Source organism: Dermacentor andersoni, chromosome 8, assembly GCF_023375885.2.
Source record: "Dermacentor andersoni chromosome 8, qqDerAnde1_hic_scaffold, whole genome shotgun sequence".
In the NCBI taxonomy this organism is placed as follows: domain Eukaryota; kingdom Metazoa; phylum Arthropoda; class Arachnida; order Ixodida; family Ixodidae; genus Dermacentor; species Dermacentor andersoni.
The window spans coordinates 67,820,239-67,844,471 of NC_092821.1; the positions used below are offsets into that span (position 1 = coordinate 67,820,239).

The window sequence follows — 24,233 nt, forward strand, 5'->3', positions numbered from 1 at the left end:
AGCCAAGCCAAACCATTATTTAGCGTCTATTTGGGTGAACCTAACGCTTTCGGGCCCTAAGCGTTCGAACGACCAGGGCACTATAACGCTTACCCCCCCTTTCCACTCCTGCGACCGGGTCGCAGGAACGGCGGCCTTATTTGTTCGACATACCGAAGGAAGGAATCGGTCACGCTTATGTTACAGCGTTGCAACTTCTATCTTTTGAGGTATGTAGGAAAAAATATAGGCTGAAGGTGTTTTATCAAATAATGCAGGATCAACTTTAGATTGATAAGCTCAAATATCTACATGCTCCAGGCAAAAGATACCCGCGAACTAACCACGACTACGTCATAAAGCCGGACCATACCAACAGTGATGCATATCGATACTCATTTTTCCTGGATGCGATAGAAATGTGGAACCAATTGCCAAACGCTATTGTTAGCCTAAAAGATGTCACCGACTTTGAAAATGCTGCTGAGGCATATTTATGGGAGTTTTCGATTTAGTTTTGAAGTGCTAAGTGATACGTGTGACTTGATATTCATTGTACGTATTTTGATAAATGTCAGAAGTGTGCTGAACAGCATTCAAGTGAAAATCTTATTCACTGTGAATTGACAAGTGTTAAGCAACTTTACGTACATTGACATTGTCCATATTTGATTTATGTAATTGTATTGTCCTCTCTGTTATGACCCTCTATGAGGGTTGACAGTATTAATAAATAAATAAATAGACAACGAGGAATGTGGGTAAGTACACTTTATTTTCAGCACACGTTTTTTTAATGAACAGCTGTTATACTGCTAAAATCTGCACATTTAATAAAAGTACACTGCTCTGCTTCATCACTCCATGCTAAGTGCAAGTATCCTGTACCAGGAAGTCAAACCAAGACGTGGGATGTTCAGTCTGTGAAAATAAAAACGAGTTTAAAACATTAACGTGCAAAAACTAAAGCACACTGAAGAAAATAAACACAGCACAGGAACATATCCAATGAATCAGAATTACCTTTGAGAGCAAACATATAGTTTCTATGGCACAGTGAAGAAACCTTATTCCTCCGGCTTTCTTTGAGCGCGAGAAAATATGAAAGTGTATGCGTTCTCCCCATATTGTGTATCTGTCACCTTTTCACACACAAAAAAGATGTTGCCTCAATGTGCCCAACTGTCTTTGCATATCCATTTCTCTGCTCTAATACCATGATACCTACAGTTAAAGGCTGTAGCAATGCTTAGCTTGAATGAACCAACACAAGCTACATGCACTGTGCTGTTGAACATGGCATTGTAAGTTAAGATTCATGCACAGCACATTCATGTGCTATAAACATTTGATTGTGATTGTAGGTGAAATAAATAAAAAGAAAGTATGTAAATAAGAATGTTCCCTAATAAGCTGTGCAGAAGTGCTCTCCCGTTTGGACAGAAGCCGAGCACAGCTGCAGTGAACAAGAAGCCAACTTATACAGCATTTAAAATCTAGGTTCTAAATGTGCTACAGATTTTTCTGAATTTGTGGTCGAAAATCTGGGTGTTAAAGGTGACAAACATTTAAACAGGTCTCTATTCGGACTGGTAATGCTATGTGCCACCTAGTTTGATAAAATATACCATATCACTGGTCTCCCAAGCTAAGGCTGCTGTCCAGTTGCAAGTGCAAATCACTCAATTATGTCAAGGGCACGTTTGAGCAAAAGGCAGCCAAGATTACTGTGCCATTGAGGTCTATTTCCTGACATCGGATTTCTTCTCAGAAAGCTACCTCTCTAAAAAGATACCTTCACAACAACATAACCCAAACCTTTCTTGAGAAAAGCCATCACACTGGTCCTTGAACACTAATTACAAAATGGCTCCTTGTGTTATGTACGTCAGCACCTTACAAAGTACAGGAAAATTTAATAATGGCAGCGTGACAGGTACACAAAAAAGTAAAGGGATAAAACATCACACAGGCTGCCATCAGTGTTCATATCTCTATTTCAATGTGGATGTTTTTAGCAGTGAATACATGTTCTCATTAAACTGAGTCATAATATTACAAAAGCGAAAAGCAAGGCTCTTTACATCCTAAACTGACAAATGTGCTTTATTACGATTCACCGCAATACAGGCGGTGTTTTGCAGTGAACGGTCACGTAAGGTTTTGGCTAACTACGGCGGGCGTGTCCTGCAGCGAGGCCTCTTGTGTATTGCGGTAAAGCGTATTATTGTGACAAGAGCTAACCTGGCATGTATGGCTTTAGCCAACAAAAGTTCTCAAGACATCATGCATCCTGCCGCGAAAATCTGCTTTGTTGAGAGTAGAACATTAGGTTCGTCGCTGACAGAAACCATACATTCCAGATTCACGTAAATCTTTTTTTTCCCAATATCGGCATGCTTCACCGCAACACACAAATATGTTGCGGTGATAACGGTGGTCGAACAGGCTGGTGCAAATGTTTCGACAGGGGTGCGTGCCTTCATCAGGGCAACTGCTTTCCTTGGCAGTTTTCATATACGTGAGCCCCCACTCCCAACAGGGGAGATTTAGCTGGACCTTTGCCAAGAAACGTACCGACAAGCGTTTGGTAGTGGCTGGTAGAGATGCAGGAGTCTAAAAAGCGTTGCGAAATTCGGTTCCGTAAGGTTAGCTTCACCGCAATACAAATATGTTAAGCGGTTAGACATACAAAATATGTTGCGGTGAATCATAGCAAGGGTACCTGGCCTTTGATGCAAAGCAACTTCCCAAGAGGCACGGTAATCCCGTGGCTAGTTATGCAGTTCCCCGCATGCGAGTGAGTTCCCTGCGTTCGGCGGTTTCCCAGTGACATACAAAATTACATTGATTGACTGTGTTCCAAATGGGCGACGGCACTATATGCTGATGCAAAAGCGTCGTTTCGCTTTCGAAAACTGCGCTCGGCTAAAGAGAACAACCTTGCCTCGCATATGACCAAAGCAGTTGAACAGGAAACTACGAAATTACGTAGCTATTATGGAAGAAATCAACAGCTCAGAAAAAAATGGCCGTGTAAACATTAACTGGCTTACGATGTCGACAAACCACCGGTTCAAAGCATCACAGCCACGTCCGAAATAGCGCTGAAGGCCGTCCAGTACACTTAGGCGCCTCGGCGCGCGTAATGTAACAGGAGACGGCAGGTGCACGCGTACATCACTAAGCAACACATATTATTAGCGGTCACTCTTCAGTTCTGACATGCTTCACCGCGTAACACTAGTCTACTGCGGCGAAGCTGACTTCAGGACGCCGATTTCTTCAACTCATCTAGCGAGACAGGTCCGTTTATCACGCTTGGCAACGTTTGACATTTTCTGCATTAATTTCGTTTGTTCTTTTTAATTTTCATATCACAGTGACCCTGTATCACGCAGTAGCAGAGCTAGTGCAGCGTCTTAGCTGCGTTAGGAAAGGTAAGCGTGTATGCAGCAGGCACGGCGGCATTGGCTCTTGTTTGGAAACTTCAAGAGACGCTCTTCCGCGCAGCGATGCCATTTGCATTATTAAAAGAATGCAGGTGATGATTAAATGAGCCGCAGCAAAGCTGTAAAAAAGCAGTAGTAATGCTGTTCTAAGATCCTCTCGCTCGAGCGAGATGGTCTTCAAAAAAAAGCGCGATGTAACGCGATCTGACGGAACAGCTCGGCATGCCAGTGTTTTCTTACGTCCTCGTTCTTATGCGCACCCTCCCCTGAATCAGACTACTGAATGGTTCTGTGCACGCACTGACGATCCTGACGGAGGCAATACCACTCACATGAGCAGCTCCATATAAGATGCCACGGCCCATTCCACATGCCGGCTGCAATTTGACGCGGCCATGAGGCAAAATATGCGCACAAGGTACCTAATGGTAACGCATCAAACAGCTCACAGCCCCAATCCTTTATTACACGCATATAGCGTGGGAAGATGAATTACTCACGCTCTAAGTGGGCACGGAATACGAACCGCTTCGCAGCGCAGCCGGCTCTGTAAGACAGACGCCATGGAAATGAGCGGATGTGACATCATGGGTTATAGCGGACGTGACGTCATGGGTGAACGTAGACATTTCGGGCACCTTTCGTCTGCTGTGCCCCGGGCACAGCAGACACGGCCCTGGGAAGCCTGCTTGCAATAATCTGAAGGTCAATGCCTGCGCTCTATTTAACTTCTTGTGTGGAAGGGGAAAGTCTCTCCTGCCGAGATAAAAGTGCTGCGCAATTTCGTTGACCACATACAACGAAGTTCGCAATAGGGGATAAGAAAATTTGGTTGCGGGAGTTCATAGTTTTTTTTTTTTTAAATCTTTTTTAACCTAGTTAGCACATTAAGCAATATACTACACTCTTAGGCAAAGTTACACCCTTTGGCTTGCCCCTTCTGCCACACAACAATAATCGTTATCTGCCTTGATGCGTTTCCTTTCTTTAACGCTGCGAGCCCGGAACTTTCCAATAACGAACGGCACGCGCGTTATCAGAAGGGGCACTCCAAAGGGTGTAAACTGTTCTATACTGATAACGCGCGTGCCGTTCGTTATTGGAAAGTTCCGGGCTCGCAGCGTTAAAGAAAGGAAACGCATCAAGGCAGATAACGATTATTGTTGTGTGGCAGAAGGGGCAAGCCAAAGGGTGTAACTTTGCCTAAGAGTGTAGCAAGAGCTTAGTGCCGCAACCCACCACCCCGTTCCACGCGGGCCGCTCATAACATCCATCCATCCATTTATGAGATATTCTGTAAGGGGTGTAAGGGGAAGGCGTAGGCGACGATTGTGTACAGCTTTTAGAGAGATTTACCTAAAAGATACCGTTTGCGTTGAATGGGAAGGGATGAGGAGCGAGGAGAAAGTTGATATCAACAAGGGACTGAGGCAGGGGTGCCCTTTATCCCCACTGCTGTTTAGATGTACATGGTGAGGATGGAGAGGGTGCTATAGAAGGAAGTAATACAGGGTTTATTCTCTCATACAAACAGGCGGGTACAGTAGTAGAGCAGCAGCTTCCAGGTTTATTTTGTGCTGACGACATTGTGCTGCTCGCTGACAAGCTAAGTGACTTGCAATGTCTGGCTAATATCTGTGGGTAGGAAGGCAACAATGTAGGTCTGAAATTTAGTGTTGGAAAATCAGGTGGTATGGAATTCAATGAAAACAGTGAAGAGACAGTGGCAATACAGGGCCAGGAAGTACCTCGGGTTAGAGAATATAAATAGCCTGGTATATGGATAAATGAAGGCAATAGATATATGGAAACACAGGAAAAAATAACAGCGAAGGGGAAGAGAAATGCAGCCATAATGAAGCACAGTGTGCTATGGGGATACAATAGGTACAAGGTGCTCCGGGGTATGTGGAAAGGTGTAATGGTTCCAGGACCCGATCCCGATTGACCAGAACTACTCTGCAATTTTAAACTATCACAGAGGAAATAGAATGAAGCTACCACCCCCAGATAAGAATCTCAGTAAGGAAGAACAGGTTATATGGAGAAAGCTGCAAACCTATACGTGTAACAACCTGCACATTCTCCATAAAATTCATCCCGAGAGATATACGGACACATGCCCATGGTGCAGAGCCACGCCAACCTTAGACCACATCTCATTGGCATGCACGGCATGTCCACAAAAGACGAACACAGAAATTACGGAGCATACACAATGGGAGGCGATGCTGTCCAGTTCACAGGAAGAGGTCCAAAGAGCCATCATCCGACAAGCAAGACGGCGCGTGGAAGCCAGTGGGGCCCTTGACTAGGGGCTCCACCCATTGAGCATTTTATTCTTCAATAAAGTTGTTCTTCTTCCAGGACTTAATGGGAACCAAAGGTCAGTGGGACGCCTCGCATTCGGCGCTATTGGGAAGACTACAAATGAAGCTGTGTAGGGTGATATGGGCTAGACTATTTTTGAAGTGAGGGAAGCTCATAGTAAAATTGATTATGAAGAGCGACTGAAGAATATGGAAGAAAGTGAAACGGCTGGGAGACAGGTATCTGTACAGGAAAAACATTGATTCACAGCGGAGTAAAAAGAACTAGGAAGCTTGCCAGCAAGTATGAGGCTTGTAGGGTGGGCAACAGCAATAAAGAATGTCAAGCAGAAAGTCGGAGAGGCTGAAATAAGCTCATGGGTGGCGGCAATGGAAAAGAAACCTGCCATGAGTAACTACTTAAGAGGAAAAAACGAAATCGGGAAAGAAACAATTTATGATAACTCAAAGGGAAGCTCATTACTCTTCAAAGCGAGATAGGGATGCCTTAGAACACACACCTATAAGCGAGATATAAGAAGGAAGAAAATGCATGTGCTTGCTGTGGTAAAGCTAGGGAAAATATGGAGCATGTTTTATTAGAATGTGAAGACATGTACCATGCGGTCGATTTAGGCACCACTGGCCTCCTTGAAGCCCTTGGGTTCAGCAAGAGCAGTGGAAAAGTAAACGTTCGCAACAGAGATTAGTAAGAGGCGATTGGAAGTAGGGAAACGACAAAAAACGGAGACGTAGAAAAGCAAAGTTCGCAATAGGGAGTCAGAAAATTTTGTTGTGGGAGTTCGGCGTTTTTTTTTTAAATTTTTTTAAAACCTAGGTACATGCTTAGGTAGGACATTACACAGTGTAATAGCAAGAGCTTGGTAGCGCAACTCACCACCCCGTTCCAAAGGGGATGCTCATAACATTCATCCACCCATCCATTTTTCTTAAACTTTCTCCTACAATTACTCAAGCATTTTTATTACATAAGAACACGAAATTATCATTGCTAATTAGACATTGTACTCTTGATCAGTAAGTTTGTTTTTTGTCATTATAAATACAAATAGTGCTCAGCATCATCGATTTTCCGTGCGACCTCGGGCACGGATTAAAAAATTTTACCGGTATTTTCGAGTGCACGGTAGCACGGATTCATTCATTCGTACACAAGACTGGCGATTCTTTGTTGCTAAAACTAGTTTATTGCGCTTCAATGTCTCGCATTATTTAACTTGGGGTGAAGTGATGTGTTTGGAAGCGAACATGTAAGCCCGAAAGCTACGTTTCGGTCGTGAGCCATGCGTCTGCATTGAAACAGGAACCAAATTCTGCAACTGAGGACAGCAGTACCGGTGAGTCTTATATTAATCGCTGCATAAATCATTATGTAATATTGCTCTCGTTAACTTACAGTCCACCTGCAAGTTCTTTCGTCCACAGAACCTAATACCCCTTTGATAAACTGAAGTACTGAATTTAATGTATTAAACAGTTGCACGCATAATTAACCTATATTTCTTACCTGTTGGTTCCAAATGTTCTTGCTGTTCAGTTTGGTTTACCTGAGAGCATTTGTTTTTTGTAGTAGTGAAGCGGTGCATCACGTTCATGCAGAGAAAAAATGCATCATTTCTAATAGCTTCATGTCTTTCATGCATTTGCTTGCGAAACCAGCTGTGCGATTTCTTCTAGTGTATAAATGAGCGCACAAATGTTCTCATTTGTGATCTTAATACTTAGGCTGTTGACATGCATTGTAGTTAGGCAGACGTCAATTTTAAGGAGAATAGCAATATTTACTTACCATGCTGCTTGAGCACCCTAGAACAAACAGTACATTTGCATGCGTTCTGTAGTTGCACCTTTTCGCATTTCATATTGCAAAATTGTGCTTATTCAATTTCTGATGCAGCCAAAATGTTCCAGACAAGCAGTAATGAGGACAGCACCAGTATAAAGCAACACACTCCACGCACTAAAGAGAAGCTGCTGCCTGCTACAACAAGGCCATTGTGTGGACTTTGGCTGCCACAAGGTAAACAAAACCAGGTTCAGAAATAAATCTGCTTGATATATGCTGTATTGGCTTGGTAGTCTTGAGATACATGTCATTTGTTTGAAGCAGATATGAACGTTTGTTCATATTTACAGTTCAACATAATTGGTTCAAACATGAAAGAAAACACACGAGTTTGGATAATTTCTGCTGTATCTCATGTGCCACTGTTCTGCCCCAACAGAGTCTGTGCCAAGTACATCTTGGTTATCACAGGAGCCCCATCTACAGCAACAGAAAGGGGCTGGAGCCGAATTCGCAAGGCTTTACACCACGAACAAAAAAGCCATTCTAGAAGTATTTGGATCAAGAGAGAAGAGCCTCTGCCATCATTCCACCAGCACGGATATAGGCCGAGTCAACCAGCTACCTCAACAACAAAAATTCTGAGTCTTCAGATGTACCTGGAACCTCTGAGCAAGCACAGACGACGCTGGCCAAGAGTTCAGTCAGCTTGCCCTACCTTAACGAGCTTCCTGGCCTTTCCAAATGCCATTTGTGCCAATTATAAATATTTTTTCAGTGGATGCAAGCTTTTTCATTCCATATTCTTGTTAGAGATCATTCCCCTTCCTCATCCAAACATTACAGGTCAACATTCTTTGCTCATACATAATACCAGTCAGTCTTGCAGCATAACATTTCTGTAGCAGTATTTTCTAGTGTATGTTGCCATATGCAATTCCTCTCCTGAAATAGCTGATGTGGCATTGGTGTGCACCTTTGCACCGTGTGCTATGTAGCCTTGAACTTTTCTTAATGTTTTTGACTTTCAGTGCTTGCAAGGTAGAGTAGCTTCTTTCTTGAATGCAAGCTTTCTCATTCCCATGTTTATTTCCTAGTCTCAATCAGGATTGCTATTCTTGCTTGACAGCAAGCATTTTTGCCCAACCTACATTGAAGCGAATGATTGCGGAATCTGGTTTCTCTGCTGGCTCGGTACTCATCACTGTGTTACATTTCTCAAATGTGGTGGCCTGGTCAGTTGCATTGGGCAACAGCCTCTCAAGGTAAGCACCTGCTCCTGCAGTCCACATGGCAACATAGGCTCCCTGTTCCTACCTGCCAGCCTTCTAGATTCGCCCGGGAGACTCCCGCTTTTTTACTGAACTTTCCAAATGTACATCACTGTCTTACATCTACCGAAAAGTGGTCTCTGTCCGCACAATAATGGTTTTTGCGAAACTGGCACCGCGGAATCTACAGCCACGTCATAATCGTCAGCATCACCAACAACGGCCGCACTAGCACCATCGGTATCACCGACTAACAGCCGACTACGGTGCCTAGTAAGCCGACCAAAGCCACAGCTAATGTAGCTCTTGTATTTCATGCATGCCTTCCTCCATGGTGCATCTTGTTGCTGCTGCTTGGTTCTTTATTCTATGCTGCTTGTATGTATTAGTGTTGGCTAGGCCATATGTGTGCGGTGCACCGTGTAAAGTTACAAGCCTCGTGTGCTTGATGCCATGGCGCTATCGAAGCCCAAGAAAAGGTATTTGCAGAAGTTTTTGCGATCTTATACATTTGAATTGCCGTGCTTTTTGACATCAAGAAAAGGAGAACATTTTGCATTTTGTATAACGTGTGGATGCGACGTCAGCATGTCTCACGGTGGCAAAGGAGACTTGAAACTGCACGTTTCCACGGCGAAGCATCAAAGCTATGTTCGCACAGCTGAGCAGCAAGACAGCATAGTGAACTTTCTCTGGAACAACTGCGACGACAGTGTCATGTGTAGAGTGCCTGTTTACGGGATTCTTCGTTGAACACGACCTACCCCTTAGTGTCAGCGACCACGTTGCGCCTCTTCCACGAAAAACGTTTCCGAAATGCGACGAGGCGAAGCATTATGGATGTGGACACAACTCTGAAGAATGCGGAGGTGGCCAACCTGAAATTTATTTCACAGGCATCGCTCTCGAGTCTTCGTTTCTTTATTTAGCGTTTCCCTCAGCTACTGCCCCGAGATTCCAATGAATCTGTTAAAGACAGATGCTCTCGAAGCTGAGCTTACCACACTACAGGCATACAGTCTTCAACAGGACATTCTGAATGGAGAAAGGTGGGACGTGCAGTGGTCTATGGTTGGAAAAATGAAAAACACCGATGGAAAACATGTTTCACGGAGTCGCTAAGGTGATGCTCAATTTACTCGTGATACCGCATAGTGTGAGAGGATCTTTAGCACGGCACAAACTAGGACTGAATTCCGCTTGTCAACGTGCAACCCTCCAACACAGGCTGCTAGCGAAGGGCCATCAGTCTGGACCATGTTTTAATAAGCAAAGCTACTCGGACAAATTTTTGAAGTGAGCAAAGTCTGCTACAAGGTCCCTGCAAAAGGACTCGTCGAACATCGCCTGAAAGTGAACGAAACCTAGTTCAGCGACGTAGAAAATCTTGTCAGTGACGCAGAACAGGTGACTTGTCATACGGCAAGAGTCACCGGCCACCATCAGTGACTCTGCAGCATGTTTCCCTGCTGCAAAGGGAATGGCACTGACGTGCACTGGCACCAAATTTTTTGCGAAACCAGCAGTATGCACCGTGACGAGGGCCAGTATGGAAGCTGAACCAAGGAGGGAATCTGGAACGGCAATCGCAGTCATGCTAGTGACAATGGAGTGATGACCGTAGTGCAGTGATGGTCTCGGCAAGTTCGTCGACCATTTGCTCAAGGCAAACTGCTGATCTTCGAGGTGCGACAGCAGAACGGCCATCGTTGCCACGGTACGTCTTGCTGAATAGTCAGCAATGCGGTCGGCCAGCTTGGCAAGATTGCAGGGCCATGTCTTCTGGTGTGGTAGTCAAGGTGACCACCAGATCCTGCGGCAGTTCATGCTGCAGCGGGCTGTTTGCACCCAACCTATAGCCACCGAGAAGCCACCGCATACGACGTAGAAATTCCAACAGTTGATGGTTACAGAGCTCCTCTTTGCTGAGAAGCTGCTGGAGGCACCTGTGCACAGACAAACTTGCAGCACCATTGTTTTTGGTGGTGTCATGGGGTACATCCACAGCACCTTGGAACTCGCCGACTACCTCTGCAAATAGTGCCATGACAGCATGGAAGAACCTCCCATGCTGCAAGGTAATGCGCCAAAGGTCAATAATAGCCCCCACATAAATAAACCAGGCTGCAGGATTTTGTGGTCAATAGCACAGAAGGTGAATTTGCACCCTGGCAAAGCCTTCTGTGCTGGCTGTCAGTCTCTCGTTCATGGCCTCATCCACGACATCATGCTCTCCGTACAATCACATCCGGTCACCACATTACAGGAACCAAGCAAGCTCTGAACCAAGCCACCTATGGCTGTGTGTGGAACTTGTACAGACAGTTCCCATAGCAGCTGAACTGTGAAGCAGCTTTACTGTCACATTCAATACGAGCTGCGAGATAGTGCCCATGGTTGAAAGGGCCCTCAAGACGACATTAGAAAAATTTGAGCTCTACGTAGTATTAATTACTGGTATTTGTCAAACCCATTTTTGGCTACGTCGGTGCCACCAGGCAATTGTGAAGATCCTTTGAGCACAGGCAGTGTTGCCGCTCATACTGAATGTGACTGCGCATTGCATTTTCTGCGAAATAACTGCCGCCGAAAATCTTGCCCCTCCGACCATGCTTTCAACAGAAAGTGCCATGCCAAGATACTACATCGTCGTTTGTTCCTGCTCCAATACGGCATAACAACACTTCCCGATCATCACCGTTGGCTGAAGACATTCAGCCAGAAACTTCATACTCTAAACAATCTGCAAGAAAAAGAAAGCTTTCCACTGCTACTTTCTGCAACAGTGAACAGGCCTTTCAGTTTCTTCTTACAACACTTTAAGAAACAATGGTTTCTTGGAACAGACACTGAATCAGTGTAGTTCCCACGTGCAGCAGTTCTGCATTTGGCCAAATGCAGAGTAGAAAAACAGAAAAACAAGTCGTCAGATTTTACCCTCGGCCATCCATTTTGCCCTATTTTGCCATTGTAAAACACGCTCTAGAAGCCTTCTGTTCTGCAGCGTAAGCTAATGAGGATGCGAGACTTCGCAGGAGCGTTCGTGCAAGTATGGGCTTCTCACAATCGGGCACTATCCTCTTTCCAGACAATAGCCACCATTGTACACAGTTTCTCAGCAAGTTTAATGCATACCACAAACAGGGGCCGGCGCTTACAGAATCCCATGGTGAAACGTACAGACAGGTGGAAACAACAACTGTCCCATGATCTCAGCTGGCTTGCTCACATCCCGTTGATGGCCAAAATCTGGATCTCAAACTGCAGGTCTGCATTTGGTGGGATCGTGGAGGGAAATGGGTTAAGGACAAACACATCTGGACATGCACACTGGGGCAAGCACTGCACCCATCGAAATGACTTTAATTGCCCGAGTCAATGCACTGTCGATTGCAATAGCACACACAAATTTTAATAGAAAGGGAAAACGGTAATTCACCCGACATCAGCAAGACATTACAAAGGACAACCATACTGGCTGCTCAGAAAGCTTCACAGTTGAAAAATTAATCCCAGTCCAAGAATCATGCCCGGGACCGATGTGTTTCTGTGGTGCTCACTCTGCCGTGCGATTTAACCAAGAGGCTAGGCGACAGAGTGAGGGCAAATTAGGCAGCACCATGAAGCACATGGACACCGAATATGGCAAATCCATTCTGCAGAAATTCACAAGTTGAACAGATTTTAATAAAACGGAATATTGGCATCTGCCACAAAGTGGCATGTTGCAACAAAGGAAGTCTGTTTCTCAGAGAGAGCTCTCCATTTGAAATTTTTGTCCTAGTCTGGGGATCGAACTAGGGAACTTGACTACAACTAAATCAGCGCCGCTAAACTAGAAAAAAAATGTTAGGCCACACCTCTTGGGGTGCATCCACTACCCAAACAATATTGGTCTTGTCTTGCTTGCATTTAATTTCTTGAATACTTTACACTCACTACTTTCCCGTTGAGAATGCTATGTCGCACTGATACTGTGCACTGTTAGATATGGGGCAGTTTCCTGAGGCTACTTCGAGTTCCCCAGACCACATCGAATCGCGTCACTGCTAAGTGAGGAGCGAAGAAACACGGATGCCACATTCCAGAGGAGGGCACGTGCAAACAAGTTGAAGGCCCCCACTTCGTACGCCGCCGGTGGGGCTATTCAATGCTTGACTCTGCTAAAAAGCGAAGGGATAGCCCGGCATTGTTGCAGGTAAATTGGGTCCCGAAGCAAGACGGCTGTAATGCGCCGTGACAACCTTCCGACTGTAATGCACCGTGACAACAAGACGGCTGTGATGTACCGGGAAGGCCTGGCAGCGCCTCACCGGCCGCCTTTGAAGAGAGCATTGCGCCACAGCAAGGCAAGACCGCGGGGAGCTGCCGGGTGTGACATCACCGCACAGAGCGGGCTCTCCCATTGGCCGAACATGACGCGACTTGGTCTTCGAAGGGTTTAAAAGAAGACTTCTACAGAGAGACCAGAGCATTCCCCGATTGACCTCTCTCAAACTTCTTGCCGCGGGCCGCAGCGTCCGAGTTGCTGCCGGCCCGTAATGACTGTACGACTGTTCATTGACGTCTCACTGTAAATAATGTAAAATAAACCCTCCCAAGTTTGTTTTTCATCCCGAAGTCCGTCCTCCAACCCCTACAGCACCCTGTTCGCAACCTGGGAGTGCTGTGTACACACTACTAAAGAAAGGAATGCAAGACAGACAACTGTAGCTTGGGGAAAAGATATGTCCCCAGAGGGTGCAAACTTAAATTGTTGACAAACAAACAGACCTTCGAGGCTATGCTCTATAGCGCCTATAACGATGTGGCCACGTGGTGAAAACTAGGTAGTGGCCAAACTGCATCCTTGAATTAAAGTCAACCCTCAACTTGACTACACTTCTCGTTTAGAAAGAAACATGTTCCTGCCTGTATTAAAATAATTACGGTACTGCATTTACGGCGTCGTGGCTTGCTCCAAAAAATTGGCTGAAGGCTTATCTTGGTTAAGCCTGTAAGAGTGCGAAAGCAATACCCTTGGCTGCGCCTTGGACATAGTTGCCCTTTGTTAAACTTATGGCTATACATCATCCGACATAGCGCAAGGCAGCGCGCCGACCACTGCGAGGAGCCGAGCTGTAGCCCCATTTATTCTCCCAACGCGATGTCACACCAGCGAGTGCCCTCCCTCGGTAGCACCGCAGCAGCAGCGCGCAAGGCTTCGCCTTCACCATCGATGCCGCGAGCTGGGGCCCCGTCTCTCGGTCTGGCGTGACGTCACACGGTCACGTGACACGCAGCTGTGTAAGGAGGCGCCACGACCACCGATGGGCCGAAAGTGTGAGCAATATTGCTTTCGCAATAAAAGATATGGGTGAAATTTATGTCACCAACTAAAACCTAGCAGTCTGCCTAGGAGAGCTTGTGTCTGTTCTAGACAAGCTCGTTAAATGAGACAGAGGGGGAACATTCAAGGAAGGGGCTCCATTGCCTACACAGCAACAAAAAGGATATCCCCATGCTGGAAATCCCTGTGCGCCGTATGCCTTGAGGCCGCAGATGGTGAGGCGCGACAGCTCGTGCTTCTGCATCGACAGGCAGCCTTCGTCCCAGCCGCGGATCACCTCGCCAACGCCCACACGGAATGAGAAGGGTTGCTGCCCAGGGTCACGTGTGCTGTGCGCCAAAAAAGGAAGCAAGAGAACGCTTCAAGGGGTGCAAGAATACACTAACTTGCCTAGGTGGCAGCACAGGCTGAACATTACAAAAGCCAGCGGCAATGAAGTATTGGGCTACATAGAAAGACTACTTTCAGCATAGAGGGGGAGCTGAGGGGGCAGACTTATTCGCAACCATGTAAGGCCGTCATACAATGAAGCCAGGGAAGGCATAGGGGAAATTAACCGTGCTTTTAATTGAAATGTACATTATATAGGAATGTATAGAAGTATATAGAAATATTATTCCACTAAGATCAGTTTTCCTCTCCTGCTTCCTTTCATATATTCCTTTGCTTCATTGTCTGTTGGCTTTACATGGTTGAGAGTAACAAAAAATGCGTGGCATCACTAGCACGCAGCAACAGGGGTCGTTACTCGTCCAGTTCTGAACAAACACCCCTGGATTTTTTGCAGGTACTGCAAGCTGCCACCTCAACCTCCCGACAGGCATACATTAGCCATTGACCCAATTCATCCTGAACGAACTATCACCAATCTATGCCTTGAGAATGCCAATGGGCTGGGCAAAACCAATTAGAGAACGAGAAATGAAACTTATGAGGCCTATCTGGCAGATTTAGATACAGAGGCACCACTGCTACTTAATGCATTGTAGCTTGCTCAATATCCATGTATGCTCCATTGGGTCCCTTGTACGATGTTACATTCTACTACTGTCATTTTTTAATATTGCAGAATACATTTAAACTTTTTTTAAAGCCCGTGCTACAACAAAGGCAGAAACTCCATTGCAGCTAACCAGCCAACGGGCGACAATGCAAGGTGCATGCACATTAAAATTACCCCTGCAAACAGCACTTGCACCTGAAGGACAAAAAGATTGGCAAGTTGGTGCGGATTCATAGCTACGCTAGGGTAGTGCGATAAAACAGACAAAAGAAAAGAGGAATGTCTTGTGTTTGCTGCATCTTTTGTCTGTTGCATCACTGCCCAAGCACAGATACGTGTCCATGTGAATACAAAGCACCGAAGGAACACTTCAGGTAAATATATATATATTTCAGAGAATTTAGGCGATACAACAAGGTGGCATTGCAGAACTACAGAAAATTTAAAATTTTCTACAGTTGAACAAAGCTCAATATAAGGAACTGTTGGACATAACGTAGCAAATTCAAGATGTCTCACCAAATGAGCATTTAATTGGATATAATACAATTTTTATGGTGGGCACAATTTCATTCTCACAAGCTTCAACACTATTTACAATTTCTTTAATTTCCGAATAATTGCAGTGGACTAGAGATGGACACTTGATTACACAATTCTCATTCTGTGACAGAACCAGAATATTGAACATGGGATGTCAGATTAATGCAATAATGTGCCTCTTGCAAGATGCTTGCAGAAGCCAAGCTACCTAGGGATGCAATACGGCTCAGAGCTGCTGAGACAAAAAAATAAAAAGCTTTGTAAAAGTGAATTTGTTGAAATTGTATTTTTTTAGAATCTACAGCTACTCTTGTATACATAAACCTAATTTTACACTATTTTAGCTACAATTTTATGTTACATACACTAGTTGAATCTTAGCCAAAGTTGCATTGAAATGGCACTTTTTCTCGAAACGTTTTTGGTCCCTTCACTAGTTTACTGGAGTGATATATGTCGTGATCTAAAACAGCTGCTGAAACTACAATTCCTTTCTTCTAACAAAGTCCGATCAGTGCATCAATGCTAGAAGCACATTGTTCATTTTCTGCCAATACACTTTAAATATTAGATTTTTTTCCTCTCCATAGTCGTGGTACAAACTGTAGAATGACTGATTTGAAAGCAGATTCCAGCACTGCATAGATTGCGTTTTCTGGTGTATCCCCATATCCAATTTATCATCTTTATGCTTAGGACTTTTTCTACAGTCTCCAGAAAACAATACAGTGGTAGCTTTATCTCCTGAGCTAGTTGACCAACAAGAATAATTGCTGCATATTTGAAATAAACATGAAAAACTAAACCAGTAGATTTTCACCATGTTTGGCCATAAAACAGGAAATATCACAATCCACGTCCTCCCTTAATGGCATCAGGGAAGCTACATACGATTGCCTATAGCTAGGTGACATGAACAGGAGGAAAACCATCATTGCCTCCAGTCTGATAATAGACTTCACAGCCAACAAATTGCCGAGGCATGCTTGTCCCTCTAAATAGATCACCAGAAAGTGTGCTCAACAGTACATGAATAAGGCAACACATCAAAAGCAAAACGTTGCCGATAAACTTTTCTTTTTGAAGTTTTATTCCCCATGATGAGTTAAAACATTGCACTGTGTCGAAGTGCACACAATTATACAGGCAATGATTCCACAATGGCCTTCCCAGTCTGCTGCCAACACATTGTGTTGAGAGGTGGTGGGAGGTATGAAAAACTCCCAATGACAACAAAACATCTTGCTCAAGAAAGGCTGCGTTCAAAAGTCTTAATGTGAATTTTCAGAGGCGGACCCTCGCAAAGAATTATCAGGCTCGGCTCAGAACGATAGGCGACGACTTGCACATTACTAACTGCTCTCGAAGCCCAGTCAATCAGACGGCATTCCGCTCACCTTTTTATGTTCGTGGTGGCACACTGGTTATATAGTGCAAGCAGGGTGCATAGTAACGTCCATTAACTCAAGAGACTGGTATTACCTTCGCTATAGCATTGGAAGAGGATGCCTACATTATTCAACTAACAAGGCAATAGTGTGTAGACAGTAAACATGCAAATGCAAGCCGGAGGGTCTTGAACAGCACACATTCACTTTTACGATTAGATTTAAAATATGAGAAATGTGCAAATGCCTGTTAATCTGAAAAACGTGAAAAGAGAGGAACAAAAAGAGTAAGCTGTTCATGCATCATGCAAAAGAAAAGGCTGTGTACTACTGTATGCGTAACTTAGAGAACTTCAGTCTGACAGCTATGCTTGAAATCACAACTTCGGTGGCCACGTAGTACAGCAATTGAAAGCACAGAAACATGGCCGCAGATTCTTGCAATACAGGGGAATACTTTTTCTCGTTCTTTCACTCATATCCCTGGATGACAATGTTCCTTGTTTTTTTTTTTTTTTGCTAAGTAGCAACAAAATGCTACATCTAACCTTTACATTCACAGGTGCACTAAGAGTGACAACACTTTATTAAAATACTTAGAGAGGTGATAAATGACAAAATAAATAGTTATACTAACCTTGCCTTACCGTCTTCTACCCACCTTCTGAATTTTCTTTCATGCAATAACTTGGGTGTATGTTCTAGAAAAGAACTTGCGCCGAGTCTTCAAATCTAACAGTGCTTCGATATGCATCCAGCAGTCTACATCTTGCCAATTACCCCCCTCAGTTTTGCACAGAAACCAAGCATCTTTTTTCCTGCCCACCTCTCGAGTCTCATTTCCAAGAGCTTCCCTGTACACACGAGATCTACACATCTCGCCAACTCTGCCGTTTAGCGAAACCTACGGGTTGTGCCAGCCAACCAAAAAGAACCAGGAGAAGGGGTCATCCATTGTCCAACGCTCACTGCACTCTGTGTGACGTGAACAGAATGGAAGCTTCAGAAGTAGTGCACAATGGGCAAGCCCTCCTCCTCCATTCTCTGGAACATGCAGCTGGCTATAGTTACCGGCTGGCTGACACGAGCCCTCGGTACTAGAAGAGGGCCACAAATGAACACACAGACGAGGTAGACAGGACGAGCGCCATGCGCCATCGCTGCGAGTGTTCGTCGTGCCTCGTAACCCCAGTAGCGATGCTTAACTAGCCCACTCTTGCAAGCCCCATGCTACGCTCTGCTGCACAGATTTACCGAGATGGAGTACATCGTCAACCCCATTTTTTTTCTGGTTGAACACGACTGCTATTAAACATAAGTACCATGGCCCCTATACTTTTATAAAACGTTATAAAGCCATTGATTGTCAAACACATGCACTCCGGCAGTAACGATGTGAAGGAAACAGCACTGCAAGTGTCGTTAGCAGCAAGCAAGGCTAAGCCATCTGTTTAGTGCTTCCGACCCCCTATAGACAATTTCAGAGAAGTGTCACAATCGCTTAATGTTTTACTGAAGTCCGGAACAAACACCTGGGCTGAGAAAGATATTGTAGTGAGTGACCCCGGATAAATTTTTATTACATTTGTGCACAATTATATTTTGCCCAACCTGAAACTCACACCAGAGGATCGAACGCACGAGCTATAGCCCCTGAGCTACACTGGAGTCTTCACAAGCTCTTAATGAGGGCATTTTCTTCATTAAAAATCAATACAATGTCATGGACCTAAGCATGCACACATACTGAGCATTACAAATATGCCTCACACCGTACAGAAGTAAAATGTGCACGTACTACAGCCCAGGACGGCAGAACCAGCGTCATCAAAAACTGAACACATTCTATGGAGGGCCGAAGCTAAACAAGCAGTCCAAGGCCATGCAGGGCAACGATACTTACCCGCTCCCAAAACACCACCGAGCATTAGCAATATTTCACAGCCGTCACAGGGAACGGGCCCCTATAACCTTCAAAAAACCCTCTGAAGAAAGGAAAAAAGGGGGAAAAGAAAGGAAAAGAAAACAGGAAGGCCATTGACGGGCAACTCACAGGCAACTACACATTGAAGGCAATTTCATGCAAGCCCAAACGAGGGCCAACAGCAATACATACTTGCGCAACCTGGAAACATACACTCCGGTGTGAGCAGTGCTAGCCGAAATTTAGTGGGCTTCAAATGTTTGGCACCAGACACATGGTAACAGTGGCCAGTCGAGGAGCTGTAAGTGATATTCCTTCCACAGTGAAAAAAATTTCCCCATGCCACCAACAGCTGGAACTTCCACTTTGGACATGCACCGCAAAAAGGCGCAGCAGAATACATTTAAAATTTTGTTACTGCCTAGGAACAAAAAGAAGTGTGCCCAGAAGCTCTGGAAGCACGTTCCTGTACTTTGGGTGCAGCCACATTACGATATGCCAATGCAACATGTCCTGTGGTTTGCCATCTCTGCCTGTTCTTTGCATTCAAGCTTGAAGGGCCCTATATTAGACCCCTTTGGAAATGTTACACCAAAAGTAGTAAAGCGTAATTAAAGAATTTGTTTAAATGGCTTAGTATGGATGAAGACAAGGGCCAAATAAAATGTTGGAAATTTTGTCGGTTGCACCTGCAAATGCATTTGCCTATTTGGCATAGTAACCTACGCTACCCTGGTCATATTTTGGTCCTTAAGTGGGAGGAAACACTACAGCGCCTACACACACCTTTTTTTTTGTAACTGTGGTGGAAACATGCAAGCATACTCCGAGGACAGTGGTGAGGATTTGGCAGTGGAAAATAAAAGAGTGATGGCGATTTGAGAGGTTATGAGCATTCAACTCCTTTCAGCTCACAGCTGCTCAAATCAGGGGTATCGGGAGCACATTGTCACCCTTAGCAATACCAGTCAGCAGTATTTAACTACTCCGAAATATGCACACATACACAAAAAAATCTGATGAAAATAGCTCAGCATTGTTTGAATGAAGCGATTTGTTTCGGCGTGTCTAATTTTACGATTTTGCTCTCGGGAAGACGACATTTATAATGAAGTGGTCTGCATAAAGATATTCCAGATCCCGGCAACTTTGTTATGAAGGCAACTGACTGCTGAAATATTACCACACATCAGAAGTATCAGTGCTTCTGGTTCCAAGTTTTCATAGCAATACTGAAGGTGCCATTTTACTTTACCAGCTCCAGCTTGATTTTACGAAATTTGACATGTACGCTCAATGACACAACTGCTTTAAATAGGCATATCAATACGTTGTAACTATATTGCTGGCACTTTCAACCAATAAGCAGCGTTCTCATTTTGTGTGGAAACCTCGCCGGAAACTAACTTGCCACATTGACAGCAGACATTGCCATCATGCTGTTTAATGAAAAATACATGTGTGGCAATGGCATCAGAAATGACGGCAGTAATTAAGGAGCCAAAGGCCTTAGTCTTCCAAATTTCTGGCCCACCTGATCATGTGTTGTGGCATAACAGCTTTCCGCACTTCACAGTGACACCAATGCCTGTCCTATATCCCATAAGAAAAGACTATCACTAACACAAAGTTTTCATCACATTAGGTCTACGCCATAAGGTCAGCTTGCAACACTGCCATCTGCAATGTAACGATGCCTAAGCTGAAGTCTGCTTGAGGAATGTATAGTCTTGTGAAGAAAGCTTGAACACGACAAGCCGGACCATGCCACACGATGCAACAAAGTGTGCAGTCAAAGCTGCGAATTTGCAGGAGTGTTAGCGTAAGTGCACAGGTCAACAAAGTTATACCACAAAAATTTGGAACTGGCTGCCCCGAACTTTGGCACACCTGAAAACACTGGCAACACAGATTAGACACACCTTTACAGTTAGGCAAAAATATTCACACAATTGTCAGACTCATCACGGCACCATGGCGCCACCTATTGCATTCGATCTACCTTTAACATACTGAAATCAGTGGACTGCAAGAGGGGTAAATACTTGCATGACAATTTCGCTGATGAAAAATTACACCTGCACGCAACTAACCAAATCTGTTAGCATGACTGTATGAACACCTACACGGGCAAATTATCACCATTTCAGGCTACCTTGCACTTCATAAAGATACGTTGTCAACTATAGTGCTTTTCATACTTCGCAGTAATTTCTTGCTTACACTGATTGCAACGGAATACTAGAACTCCACAAGAGGCTATGTCAATTGATGGATTATTTTTTGCTTCCAGTATACGGCATACTATGTTCTAGTCAGCAGTGCAAATGGTGCACTGTGGCCACAAAAAAGTGCAACTGCTCATTTGGCGGTAAATTTAGGTGCAGAGATGCAACATGTTCCATGTTATTGCGCCCTATTTTGAAACATCAAAGGCATCAACAATAATTTTCCATTCGGCCGAAAAATGTTGCAGGATTAGCAGAGAAAATGAGAAAAGTTAATACAGTGTCACAGGTATTAAGGTATTTTCACAGGTGTGGGCCTGTTTGTGTTATGCTTCTTAAAACTAAACAGGTTAAAATGGTATTTAAGTCTGGAGTTTCTTGTTCTGAAATCACGATTCGATTATAGGGCCCGTCGTAGCGGGGGACCTTGGATTGATTTGAACCAGCTGGGAGTTCTTTAATGTGCACCTAAATCAAAGTACACAAGCATTTTCTTTTCTTATTTTGCATTTTCGCTGCCAGAGCCAGGATCAAACCCATAACCTCGACCTAATCAGTACACCTCAGCCAGTAGGTTGGGATGGAGAGTAAAAAGTCCCAAGCAAACAGCCTCAACTTGATTTAACAAGGAGCCAGCACAGGAATTGCAAGCCTTTAGGACGGCGAGTTTGCATGAGCTGGTCGAAGTTCATGGCAGGAATGCAGCGTGCAAAGCACGAAAGTATGGGTGTGTGGTTAACAAAAAGCAGTACAAACAGCACTTTTGTTTACTCCTTTCCGCTGACCACACTTATCTCGCTGCACTTTGGTGCCCTGTGCTGAATTCATGCCATGAATTTTACGCCTCTCTAGCACATCTCTTTTGGAAAATGACTGCGACAACTGGACAAGCCATTTTCTTTCTGTTTTGTTTCCAATAAACTTCAGATAAGACTGATTTCCTCGTGAATTTCCAGGTGTGCACAATTTTTTTTTTCAACTTTATTCCCACTGCAACTAGTATTGACATTGGGGAAGCTAGATAAGGCAAACAATTTTTAGTACATGCCGAAGAAAGCTACTGTACTTAATATACACGACGGATTACAAGAGTTGCTTACAAACTTAAATTATGCAGAAAAAAGTGCTACTAGTATTTTCATACAGTAAGATTGAAAGGCCGACTAGTTGGTTTGACTTCATTGCGACTTCATAAACTGACATGGTTGAATTGGACTATGCATTCCTTGCTTGCCTTCCTTACTAATATTTTTGCTTACTTCGTTAACTGAAGCCCTTTGTCCACATCCCATCAAGCCTAACAAATAACTCATAGAAAAGTTTAATATGTTACTGAATGCTAAGAGGGAGTAAGGTGTATTGGTCACAACTTTAAGAGAAACAGTAGAAGACAAAGGCTAGCACCGAGTGTGACCTTCCACTAGCATTTCAGCCTCAGTGGCGTGTTCTGCAACTAGAGAAGTGTCCGGAGATAAAGGTCTGTAGGCAACGCAAGAAAACAAACCGATGTTTTAAGTCGGCGACGAGGCATGCTAGTTAAAATATATGAACAAATAGATTGAGTAGCGCTTGACGTCCCAAATAAGGCTACAAACGGAGTGCCAATAGGCACCGTAGTAGAGAGCTACGTTCGGGTAAATTCTGACCACGTACGGGGTTCCTTAAGTGCACCGAAGCGTCAGCACGCGAGCGTTTTTCGCAATCCGGCCCCGCTGGAATGTGGCCGTCGCAGCCGGTAACCAGAACCGGCGACCTCGTGCAACGGCACGCGAAGCAGAGAAAACAGCACTACGATTGTGAAGCGCATTTGCGGCACAATTCACACCTCACCACACTGGGGTTGTTTAAAACTAATCACTTCGCCAATAACGCCCGAGTTTGTACTACCGAATATGACTCCGCGTTTTGACACCGCCTAGGCCTGTTTCGTCGAACCGCGCCGGTAGCACTTTTAAACGCAAGCGACGCAAAATGAGCCGATATAATTGTTGCATCGAGAAATTAGAACTGTTACAAGCAAACGTACGCCGACGATAACGGCGGTCTCGAGGAAAAACAAGGAAACAAGGTCATTTCCTCTGAGCGAACTTCGAATGACAATGCAATTCGCGCGCACTAGATCGAAGGGTTTATATCGCTCACACGGCAAACTCCTATGGCACTAGACAGACGATTGCGCAGATTAGCGCGAATGGCCGCCGTTATACCAAGCTAAGCGTGCCTGAAGAACGGCTGCGGTTAACGAGCTCAGCAAAGCCGCTACGGCGAGGCAAGCGCGAGGCCTCGTTTGACGCCTCGCCGGCCTCGCAAGAGTTCACTCCCCCGCTGCCACCCCCCTCCTCTTTTTTTTTTTTCTCTCATAACAAGCTCTACGTAACCAAAGGCCGTGAAGACTGCGATGTTTCCTCATTCAGATCTGCGTCGCCGCATATCGAAAGTACTAGGGTCGAGCGTTCGGCTCAACTTGAAAATGAGGCCGCAGGCTACGCGGACGGCAGACATACCTCCAGAATTTCCTGGGCGGATTCGTTAGCAGGCCGGTGCAGTGGACGGTGATGCTGTCGCCGACGTTTGGTCGAGGCCCTATGCCCGGCTGTATGACTGTTTTGAGGACACCAGGCGTAACCTGGTACGACTGGGCCATCATGTTGGCGTACAGTTTTAGGCCGTGCGGGGGTCGAAGTCACGAAAGATAAGTTCCCGGGCGCGGGAACAAAAAGCAATGGAGGCTGACAGGCAAGAACCGCGCTGGCGTTTGCGATGCGTGCGAGGGGACGGCTGCGGCTGGATTCACCGTGCAGTTGGATTGGGCTGGAACGATCGTACTGACGATGGTGACTGCTAGCGCCGCTGCTGGCGGCGCGATATTTGAAGGCGGACAGTGCGCCGTTACGAGGGCAATTGCTGAACTATATTTTTTATCAGCGCTAGATCTTGTAGATAATGAGCATAGCCGAAATCTGACGCCCAGTGACTAGCGTCTTTATCCTAGCAACTTGT

General features: G+C 44.9%; 1 protein-coding gene and 2 long non-coding RNA genes across 3 annotated transcripts; 1 reads left to right on the plus strand and 2 right to left on the minus strand.

Annotated features, from left to right (window-relative positions):
* Positions 1-735: 735 nt before the first annotated feature.
* On the minus strand, positions 736-4,081 carry LOC140212889 (uncharacterized). Its single transcript, XR_011889864.1, has 2 exons — positions 3,932-4,081; positions 736-900 (listed from the first exon to the last, which is right to left on the minus strand). It is a non-coding gene; the product is annotated as an uncharacterized lncRNA (long non-coding RNA).
* Positions 4,082-5,744: 1,663 nt separating this feature from the next.
* LOC129386798 (uncharacterized) lies at positions 5,745-11,841 on the plus strand. Its single transcript, XR_008614085.2, has 3 exons — positions 5,745-7,098; positions 7,659-7,781; positions 7,987-11,841. It is a non-coding gene; the product is annotated as an uncharacterized lncRNA (long non-coding RNA).
* Positions 11,842-11,919: 78 nt separating this feature from the next.
* On the minus strand, positions 11,920-24,043 carry LOC126538886 (uncharacterized). Its single transcript, XM_050185604.3, has 3 exons — positions 23,738-24,043; positions 14,315-14,476; positions 11,920-12,104 (listed from the first exon to the last, which is right to left on the minus strand). The coding sequence occupies exons 1-3, from the start codon at positions 23,878-23,880 to the stop codon at positions 12,044-12,046; spliced, it is 366 nt and encodes a 121-aa protein (XP_050041561.1). The 5' UTR covers positions 23,881-24,043; the 3' UTR covers positions 11,920-12,043.
* Positions 24,044-24,233: the final 190 nt, after the last annotated feature.